This window comes from Rhagoletis pomonella, unplaced genomic scaffold, assembly GCF_013731165.1.
Source record: "Rhagoletis pomonella isolate Grant_MI unplaced genomic scaffold, Rhpom_1.0 Rhpom_scaffold_00005, whole genome shotgun sequence".
Taxonomy (NCBI): Eukaryota; Metazoa; Arthropoda; class Insecta; order Diptera; family Tephritidae; genus Rhagoletis; species Rhagoletis pomonella.
Genome location: NW_023458559.1, coordinates 37,118,910 through 37,130,393, shown reverse-complemented (window position 1 = coordinate 37,130,393; position 11,484 = coordinate 37,118,910). Strand labels below are relative to the sequence as shown.

Sequence of the window (11,484 nt, the reverse complement as noted above, 5' to 3'; positions counted from 1 at the left end):
TCAATGATGGAGATTCTAAATATGCAATAAAAAAATAATGGCGTATGAGCACATACGCTATTGTTATATTGAGGGGACGTTATATTCTTTTCATATTTTCTGTTTTATGTTTTTGTATGTAAACAAAATTTCGATCAGCTGTACTAAAAACTTGCAAGTTTTGGCTAGTTTTGCGTTCGCGTATTTTTGCTAACATTTCTCTCTTTGAGAGAGAACAGATAAAAATTCAGTAGAATTTTGTTGCTGAGAGTTTTCTGCTGGAAGAATACGCGAATACACCTATTATATGAAAAATTTTGTACTTTGAATATTTGACTACTTTCTCCTTTCGAGTTTTTAACTCACAAAACTTTAATCTCCGTCATCACCGTAATCACCGTCTTCAAAAGAGTCACAACTCAAAATTTGGTATTTTTGAGATTATATCGAGCCCTAACCGCCAAAATAACGTAAACGACATTTTTTTCAAAATTTTCTTTTTGATGCAGAATTGCATCTAGATGCTCAAGGAATATTTCTGCATCAAAAATAAAATTTTGAAAAAAATGTCGCTTACGTTATTTTGACGGTTAGGGCTCGATATGCTAAAAATGTACACAGAGCTTTTATTTACCTTTCAGCAAAAGCTGGAGTAAATTTTTGTTATAATTTGTTAAAAAAACCCAAGGTAAAGTCGCCCTTGCCCATATGATTATCATGTGCTAAGAAATAGTTTTTCGCATTTTCTGGCAAACGTATTATTTTGAGTTGTGACTCTTTTGAAGACGGTGTGCGATATGTCCACTGAATAATTTCTATATAAATCTCTAAAAAATGGAGTTGGATATTTTTAAATATTTTTTTTTTTTATAATATATCATATGAAGATTAACAAATGTAACAACATAACATTTTACATCTATTTGCGATTAACTTTATTTCAATAAACAGAAACAGAGTGGTGTTCCATCATGACAATACCAGCCCGTACACATCTTTGATGAATCGGAACAAATTATTTTCTAGAGAGTAAAAACACTCATATTTCAACATGGTTCCCTTTTTTATAAATCAATCGCATTTATGGCTAGTACGAATGGATAAGGATTGAGTCAGGAGCTTGTGTGAGCAAATTCAATTTTTGGCAGCAAATGTCAGTTACGCGGTTTTGCAGAATAACGATACGCGGTTTTGTACTTTAAACAGCGACAGGTATATGTGCAGCATTTTGTGTAAACCCAAGACCCTTTCATAAGTGTCGATAATCCACTCCAGTTTTGATTGATTACAAACGTATTCAATGGGCCTTCTGAATAAAAACTAAGCAATTGTTTTTTCTTAAAATTTCAGACTTTTCATTCGATTTATAAATTTATATAAAAATTATGAAATTTTAAGAAAACGCAATTGCTTAATTTTTATTCATAATGCCCATTGTGAATCTAAAACATACATAACATCGTAAGAAGTAGCATTTTCGAAGATATGACGAAAATCGAAACTATGATAGGTTCAGCAATATGCCCAATTAATTCGCGGTTTCTTAAGGAATCACACGTCAACATTTTTAATTCAAATGCTTTTAAGTCACTAATAAGCATTAAATTAAGCTGTGAATAGGTTTGAACCTTTGGTACTTGCGCAGGAAAAGCAATTAATATATGTATGTACGAGTAGATATGTATGTACTGGTATACCTCATGAACTTTGATTTATTCACGATAAATTATAGCGTTGGCAAATGTCCCGTATTTGCCGTGACGTCCCGTATTTTCCATTAAATTTTAAATGCTCCGCCGGGACAAGATTTTTCCCGTATTTTCGACAATGAAATTGAATTGGCTATAAAACTGCATACTCGAAATCTTTCCAGAAGATCTAATTAAAAATATCGAAATTTTTATGAAAATTTTTTCCAGTTTAATTTTTGTGAACCTTTTGCAAGCTTTGAAACTTTTATTTATGTGCTATCTGATACAGAACGACCCATATTTTAAATGAAAATTATTAACAATAAATAAATAAAGATAAGTTGCCAACAGCATCATTTTGAAATTTGTTGCTATTTATATATATATGTTTACGTTCATACATATGTTTGTATAGATTAGGAAGTGTTGCCATGCAATACCTTTGTTAATATAATATGGTACGTAGTTGGGCTTTTAAAGCAAATCCTTTATTTCTCATTTGTCCCGTATTTTTGGGACAAATTATGCATATGTCCCGAATGGCTGGAAAAAAAATCTGGCAGCACTAGTGTTTACCAGATCGCTGTTAAAAGCGTGCGAGATATTAATATATACAAATAGGTACATATGCACATATGTACTTACGTAGTACGTACTTAGTCATCAGAGTCCATGCATGAACATTTAAACAGTTTCACATTAGGTCAAATGATTAATTTGGCTGTGCGAAGGTCCAATTTCGTAAACGCAGTTTTACATTATATGTTGTTGCCATTATGTAGGGAATACTCCAAAATGACAGAAACTTCACTTTGTTTTTGTATAATAAAAATCACCGTTCGACAGCAATCAAACAAAGTTACACTTTCTAAACGTTATTGACACGTTGTTTGCGCAACCGGTTTATTTCTTAAGGTTAAAGTGCATTTTTTTTATAAAGTTCGAATAATTAAAGGAACATTTTTAATGGAGCACAAAAATATAAGTGAGAACCTGTATCCAAATTTAAAAAAAAAGCAACTTTTTATCATTTCTTTGCAAAACAAACTGACTTATTTGCATAACCTCAAAAATTTTCTGATTTATTTCCATTTATGATTTAATGTAAGCTTTTACAATTTTGTTAACCTTCGGCAAACGAAATGGAAATGGAAATGGATAAAATGGGATGTTGTGAGTTGATTTTATTTAGCTTAAGCCGCCGTTTTTAGCCGTTTTCAAGAAAATTTGTTTTTTTATGCCATCATGCTATTACAAAATGCGAGATGTTTGTAGTTTGGCTGCTTGGATGTTCAAAAAAAAGAAAAGCTTGGAAAACAAATTTGGTGCTATTGATATATGTATGCGAAAGTTTTATGAAAGTCTTAGAAGAAAAAACGCGTATTTTTTGCGACTATTTATCAAACAAAGACTAAAATTATGAAATTATTATCCAGTTTCTAACTGATGGAGTTGTTTTAGAAATAAAAAATCAACTGTGTCGACCAGCAGCCGGATTCTAACTTTCGCTATCGCTAAAATATGCTAAAATGCGAAAGCTAACATTTTGCCCGAATTTTTGGCTATTTCCAAAAATTGCGTTCCTGTCATCCCTTTCACTAAAAATAGCTTAGCCAAAATTTTAGTATTTTACCCGGCTGCAAGTGGCGCTGTACAACAACAGCAGCTGTCGAAGTTTGCTTGCATTTTAATGGTGGTAAATAGTCCATAACATAACATAACATAGTCATATAACAAAATTACTCTCTTGAAAAATAGGAGCAAGAGCGAAACATTAAAAGTCACCTGGAAAGCGAAAAAACACTTTTCCTGTAACTACTTCCAATTTTTTTTTTAAATGTAAAGCGCCATGGAGACGATCAAATACCTTTATCAAACGTTTCGCGTTATGCTTGACAAAAAACAGGCGCACTTGCCTTCTGATCGTCGTGGTGAGCAAGTGCGCGGACCATAAAAAGAAATTGTTTGTTGAATTGACGAGTTTATTTGAATGTTTGCGGGCAAGACACGAATCAACCTCACACATATGCAATGCTTGACGTATTTACTTGATTGTCTCCGTGGCGCTTAAGGTTCTGTTTTTGTTTACAAATGCAACCTTGCCTATCGTTTGACGTTTTTCATGAACTTGCAGGAAGAAAAACTTCGGACTAAAACCTGCAACTTCTGACTGAGAGATTGAAAAAATTAAATCTGAATATTGGTCTCATTTTCGAATAAAGAAATAACACTTTGGAGTTTGGTGAGTGTTTGCCTATGTATGAGGTAAGCGTGTTAATTGACATCATCGAAGGCCCGCCACTTGCCAAGCTAAGATTGTACTCGTCACGTAAAAACACATTTTTCGGATTATGACATACGTGAACGTACTCTTTGTCCCATTGAGCTTATACTGCCTGACTTAACACGTAATTTTCTTTCGCTGGGTAACACGTTTAGTACGGAAGTAGCAAGTTATCAAGTGTATTCACTACTAGGATAATTCTCCTGATCGGGCGATATCACTGCCTTTTGTAGGCTAGTTTCCTCAGCTGAAGTAGTGAGACCACGCTTCCTGACGTTTTATTCGCTATTTTCATAAATTTTTCGCCGATCAGAATTTTACAAGATGGTAAGGGTATGCCTTTAATGCCTTTCGGGAAGCTTTGTATTCAGTTTTGGTGGTTCGTTGGCTTTACGATTCCTCCTGGCGGCCTGGAACCCACGAAATGACTCAGCTGTACCTTTTAGAGAATAACGGCATTTTATGGCTACCTTGTAGGTTGTCGGCTGTGTATATATAGCATCACACTATACCAGTCATATCCGAAAATTAAATAATTTAAGAATTCAAACATTGGAACGAATTCATAAATGAATATTTAACCATCGTAATAGTGATATCGATAGCTATTTATTTGGATGAAGATGTCGAAATATGTACTAACTTTGATTTACATATCGACAACAACAAAGGTAAACATTTAGCTAACCATATCGATAAATAATACCTAGCTTCATAGAAGTTGAATAATAAATAAATCGGTCCATAAATTTTAATAAAATAAATAAATCGATAAATTTATCGAATAACATATGAATTGAAGCGATACCTTGGATCAATAACGATTTATGTAGGTACATGAGTACATAGGTAATAGTATCGATAAATGAATAATCGACTAATCGATGATTTATAATTGATAAATTTATCGGAGAACATAAATTGAAAACTATCAAGAACATAAACTATAGCATAATCCAAATAAAGTCTTATCGATTGTCAAAAATTATTCCGATGAATGTATGTATCTATTTAACAGTTAATTGTTAGGAACACCGATCGATAATTGTACAGATATCACCATATATTGAGCCGTGTGAATAAAAACTAAGAAACTGCTTTTTTTTAAATTTCATACTTTTTATTTCAATTTATTTGAATAAATCGATTAAAAATAATTAAAAATATCGGCAAATAAATCGGTGGAGAAATTGAAATATGCAATGTATAATGGAACACATATGAACTCTATTCGGCTTGTAATACTATCATTTGTGATATGTGCAATATAGAGCTGGGAGTTTTATCCGGATTTTTTGAATATTCACATAATCCGAATATTCGAAAATCTGATTAAAATGTCCAAATATCCGGATAAAAATAAACGGATATTAACCTGATATCCAGATAGAAAAATTAGAGTATATTAGGATATCTGGATAACGAAATAGAACTAATATTAACGAGATATCCGGATATTGGGGTTTTTTTCTGTATACACGAACATCCGAACGGAACGATAAATAAATCGGTGGAGATGGAAATGGGCTTAAATAATGTGTAACGGAACACATACACATATACATGCATATGTACTCTATTCGCAGTATAGGGCTGGGAGTTCTATCCGGATTTTTGGAATATCCGCATAATCCGAATATTCGAAAATATGATAAAAATGGTCGGTTTTCCGGATAGAATAATTAACATACTGATGGTAACCGGATATCCGGATTTTATCCGTATACATGAACATCCGAACGGATCGATAAACAAATCGGTGGAGAAATTGACACGGACTTGAATAATGTATAATGGAACCGATACAAATATATGTACATACATGCCTATGCCTAGAGTACATCTCTATACGGCTTGTAATTTGCACTCTTCGGTGTGATATGTGCAATGTAGGGCTGGGAGTTCTATCCGGATTTTTTGAATATCCGCATAATCCGAATATTCGAATATATGATTAAAAATCCGATTATACGGATAAGAACCGCGATATTAGCCGGGTATTCGGATTTTATCCATATACACAAATATCCGAATGTATATCCGGATATCCGATTAAACGGATAGTCCCAGCCCCAGTGTAATATATTTAGAGCTCATTGGTTTTTTACTGTATCGATGCGTGATTTTCACATTTCGATACCACCCTAATGGTTGTGTATGCATTTTTGTTTAAAACAGTTTCTAGATCCTTTTATCCTACTGTACTTTGAACTTTAAGCTTTTCACATGCAATAAGCTATTTTCGATGCGATGACATTTTCCTTTTTGCCATTTTGACACACTCGTCGCAGCTGATTGCATATCCTGTCGTTTGTTGACGCCATTGCATTTGCTTAAACGAATGTAGTTTTTTATTACAAGCAGGAAAGATTTGAACTTAAATGAAGCTAGCAAGAAACAACAGTAGAGATTTACATACATATACATACATACATAGTAATAAATGGAAACATATTTTGGTGTATTTTTCAATTTAAAATCCTTATTTCATTAATAAATTCTTTGCTACTTTCAGAGTTCCGAGCAACATGTAATTCAGCTATAAAGTGAATACCAATCGCCCTATCTTCTAAATTAGTTCTTATATGTAGTCAAACATTTCTAATTAGTCCACCCCCTAACCGTGTATTTCAAATGTTGATCACAAAGATGCCAAACACAAATTGTTGATTTGAAAGCAACAAATATTAAATATTTTCACATATGCAAACCTCATTCTCAAACAGCAATGGGCAACTTTAATAATCGTTTTAATAAATTACCGAAACTCCCCGACGATGTCGATGATGGGCTCGAAACACTGGAAGAATATCAGAGCCGTTGGCGTTCGGTGCGCGTTATCTACTTCACAATGTTCCTGATGTCGCTTGGTTTCAGTATTATATTGACAGGCATATGGCCATACTTAAATAAGGTATTTATTTGATAGAATGATAAAAAGGTCTTATACATATCTAAGAAAAAATTTTACATTTTCACACTTGTTCATAGCTAGATCCACATGCTGGCAAAGAGTTCATGGGTCTTATCGTGGCCGCCAATCCTTTGGGACAGATGATTTTTAGTCCACTATTCGGTTGGTGGAGCAATAAAATCGGCACCATCCGCTTACCGTTGCTCTGCTCCATAGTGCTCTTCACAGTTGCCAGTGGTCTTTATTCATCGCTGGAAATGCGTCCCGATAATGTCAAGTACTGGATGTTGATCTCACGTTTTCTGATAGGCGTCAGCTCGTCCAACATTGCTGTTTGTCGTTCATATCTGTCGGCGGCGACACGTCTCAGCGAACGCACGAAAGCTGTTTCGATGGTCTCGCTCGCGCAGGTGTTGGGTTTCATTGTTGGCCCGGGCATGCAAACCGCCGTTACACCGCTGGGCAATGACGGCTATTCCCTCCTATCGGGCTTTTTTGTCTTCAACATGTACACCGCTTGCGGCTGGATAAATGTGATTATGAGCATTGGGAATTTTATTATGTTTCTGCCGGGATTATTTGAGGTATGTTAGCAAATATTGTTTAAAAGTTCTTCATAATGAAACTGAAGAAAAATTTTGAAATATAGGAGCATAAGATCGCAGCACGTGAAATTATGATAAAGCAGGGCAAAAGCTCGGAGCGTGAAACGTGGAAAGCCATCAAACCGGATTATGTGTCAGCGTGGACATTGATTATGGCATTCTTTGTGTTGGTTTTCAATTTTGTGCTGCTCGAAACGTAAGTATTTACCTATAATCCAATTTTCTTTATAAGTAGTATATTTTTCCTACCTGAAAATCGCATAGCATTCAAATGCCAGGTGTAGAGGTGTCTCTTTGGTGGAACCACAGAAGCGACAGAGATTTTTGACCAAAATCCTAATTTGTGCAAGTGACCCTCCAGTCTACAGTGTCCTGTAAGAATGCCTGTGAACCTCTTCTAAAATACTATCTTCTGTGGCCTATCATCGTTGTTAAGTAAGGCCAGCGGAAGTTGGGATGCTTATTTGTCCTTATTCTTGGATGATATGACCTTTTCTCTGCGAAAACTCTTTCACCTGCTCTCTGATTAAGTCTAAAAGATTCAGCCCGTAAGTCAAACTTCAGCTACGCTGACCACAGTATTTTTGCGAGGAACACGTTTTCTCAAAAATACTAAGGTCAGCATAGCTGGAGTTGGACTTAAGACGGCTACTTTTTGATGAAAAAATGACATCGACGTCGACAACCATAATAGGGCGGGCCGATTATTCATAGTTTTCAAAAATTAATTTCTGCCAGCCAAGGTATCAAAATTTATGAACAAAAAAATATCAAAGTATCAAATCACAAAATTTAGAAAAAAAGTCTCAAAAATTATACAATTATTATACAAATTATACTACTCCCCACATAGCACCGAACTGGTCCCCAACTAGCCACGAGCTAGTCTCCAACTAATCCCGAAATGGTCCTGAAGAAACCCCGTCTTTTAAGACTTAAAAAATTTTTTATCGCACTCATAATTATTATGAAACGATTTTTAAAATATAAGTCTCAAAATAAAAGTCTTTGAAGACTTAAAACATTTATTTCTCTGATAATTATTATGAAAGGAGTTTTATAATATAAGTCTCAAAATAAAAGTCGTTGAAGACTTAAAAATATTTATCTCTCTGATAATTATTATGAAAGGACTTTTATAATATAAGTCCTCGAATAATAATTATGGATGACTCTAAAAAATTTTATCTTAATATAATAATTATTGATTGACTTTTATTCTTTTCTCTTATAATAGTTATATCTCTGATGCCTACAGGCATCCTAGAAATGTTTAAACGCAAAAATCCAAACTACCAAGTCGGCCGGAAGTGTGTTAAACTGACCGAAAGTCCATTTTTTAAATGTGATATACATATAGTTACCACAGATTCGGACTCTGCGTATAAATATACTTAACTTGGTGTTTATGGGCTTTTTCTCGGAAATGCCTTAGAGGTTCTAAATGACCTTTGAACTTCGACTCGTACTGGACTTCTAAAATGGACGAAAATTTCCAATAAAAGGAGAACGAAAAAATATGAATCAAAAAGTCGGGGATGCTCTAAATTTTGGTACTATTACCGACTTCTAGTTTAAACCGGAAGGGGGCTAAAAAGATCCGGTGGTCGAGTATACCCTGTATAGTTGAGAGTACATTCCTTTTCTCTAAAACCTGGAAAGCGCCTGGCCCTCTTTGCCAGGGTAGCACAACGCACAATGTCTACAAGTTCTAAGACACTCCTTAATTTCGTCTTGATGTTATTGTGTATAATCGTCTCCATTGATTTAGGCATCTCCTTGTAAGACTTATTGGGCGGAAAGAATTCGCTGGCGCGTAGTCTCTTCTGTCAAGATTCGGTATAAAGATTACTCGCATCCTCTTCCACACCTGATGTTGTACATCAGGTGGGGTAGTAGAAGTTTTCCCACCTGCTGTAGTAGTACTGGCCGGATTCCATCTACCCCCAAGGGTTTTGAACTTATCAAAAGAACCGATCGCACATTGGACTATTTTTCGGCCAAACAGGTTTTTTGCCAGCCTCCAGTCCAACGGAAATGGTATTGGACCCTAGGTTCCAGCTCTAGTTATAGCGGGGAGGAATCGCGAAATTTGCTTGCCTAGCAGGGTCAGAGCTCTTTCCTATTTTATTGTTTAAGCTCCATTTGTCAGCCTAAGCGCTAGCTTCTACACCGTTCCTCTTGGCTTTGTTAAGCTATGCCGCTGGAGAGGTTGAATGAATTAGTTACTTCACGTATGTTTCTCAAACCTTGCATTTTAGATTTCAAACTCTAATGGCGTTTGATCTGCATGTAGTTTCAGGGATTTCCTTTTCCTGGGTTGTTTAGAATATCGTTCCAGTTGAGGTAAAATCTAAGCAAATGCCCACTAATAAGTACTTCTCAAACTAGCTTCAATGTAATAAAGAGCTAACTTTTAATTTAGATTTTTCTAATTTCATTTCCTTTTCTTCTTTCCTAGTCTCGGAACTTCGCTCACCATGGATCAATTTGCATGGAGTAATCATGAGGCGCTCTACTATATGGGTATTCTTATGTCAGTTGGCGCCATTGTTTCACTTGTCACGTTCGTTGCCATAAATCCGCTTTGTAAAATGTTCCCCGAACACTACGTACTCATCTGGGGTGGCTTCTCGCTGATGGTACTCGGTCGAGTGCTCTACATACCCTGGGGTGATTCACCACCCACCATCGCTGAAGTTTACAATGTGACAATACCGTTGACGGGCAACGCTACAATAGATCTCAGCCCGGATGATGATATTTTCCTGGGTTGCCCCTCAACACAGCCGTGGTGTGAACGTACACCAGCCCTAACGCTTACACAATTCATAATCGGTTATGCTTTTACATCGATTGGCTATCCGATTGGTGTGACATTAATACAGACGATATTCTCTAAGGTGTTGGGACCACGACCGCAAGGTGTTTGGATGGGTTTGATGACCGGTGCGGGATGTTTATCGCGCGTGCTGGGACCTGTTTTTGTGGGTGTGATTTACACACGGTATGGTACTTATTGGACGTTTGGTATAACGTCGGTAATGATGTTGGTGGCGATGATATGGCTGCTGCTATCAAAGTGAGTGGACGGTTTTTCGTTTCTTGACGCTCCTATACTAATAATTAAAATTTATATTTCCTTTTAGAAAACGTTTAATACCACCGAGTTTCGACAATCCATTGGCAGGCGCTGAAATGCAAACTTTAAGTACAAGTAAAATGCCACTCCCGTCTGTTGAAGGAGAGTACAAAATTGTGGCACAAAGTAATGAAGAAGCACCTGCGCTGTCAGAGAGGGATGATGATTTGGACACTGCACTAAATACCGCACTTTGTGCGAACAAAAACAACATCACAATAGTTGTGGCTGAAAAGTGATACCTCTGCGGAGCAAAGGATATTTTTTTCTGCTGCCACTCAAACTGCGGGTACTTAGCAATCACTAAGTTTAAACGCCCGATCTGACTGGTTTAAACTTAGATCAGCCAATCAAATGTCAGCCAGCTGTTAAATTGAAACTCAGTTTACTTAATCTAAGTTTAAATTGGCACTGAACCACTGGGCCTTAGGATTTAGTTTTCGGTATTCAGGGCGTAGATGCGTATGAAGTAAAGAAAAGACTAAATACGTGCTTCGTTATACATATAAGTATATTTAATATTAAAATTATTGAGTTGTTTCAACAAAAGTTTGCTATATTTTATTACGGAAATATATTGCCATTACTTAGTTACTTCACAAAAAATCGTTGTATACATATTATGTATTGTGCTTATACTTGTAAATACTTACTATATACAGACAAAAATTAATCTTATAAATAATTTTTATATTTTAAATAATGCAGTTTGGTAGCATATTTAAATACATATTTAAAATTCAAAATGTTTTAAAAAATTTTGCGCTTATTTTAACTAACAGGCAGTTTTCTGTGGTCTATAAACGGTGTTCACATGAGGCGATTTTCCAGGCAATTTTAGAGGCAATTAGTTGAATTAAAAGCTGGCT

At 35.5% G+C, this 11,484-nt stretch overlaps 1 protein-coding gene across 6 annotated transcripts in view; it reads left to right on the top strand.

Moving 5' to 3' along the window:
- The window catches only part of LOC118738884 (major facilitator superfamily domain-containing protein 8-like), a 21,845-nt gene extending 10,577 nt beyond the window's left edge, over window positions 1-11,268 (top strand). For 2 of the 6 annotated variants that reach the window (XM_036469908.1, XM_036469909.1), the window contains exons 2-7: window positions 6,470-6,500; window positions 6,681-6,868; window positions 6,946-7,452; window positions 7,518-7,669; window positions 9,935-10,555; window positions 10,623-11,268. In XM_036469908.1, coding sequence (XP_036325801.1) covers window positions 6,683-6,868; window positions 6,946-7,452; window positions 7,518-7,669; window positions 9,935-10,555; window positions 10,623-10,854 — 1,698 coding nt within the window. In that variant the 5' untranslated portion in view covers window positions 6,470-6,500; window positions 6,681-6,682 and the 3' untranslated portion in view covers window positions 10,855-11,268. Of the gene's footprint in view, window positions 1-6,292; window positions 6,391-6,469; window positions 6,869-6,945; window positions 7,453-7,517; window positions 7,670-9,934; window positions 10,556-10,622 lie in introns of those variants that run through there. The other 4 variants (XM_036469907.1, XM_036469905.1, XM_036469906.1 and 1 more) reach the window with 3 other exon arrangements.
- Window positions 11,269-11,484: the final 216 nt, after the last annotated feature.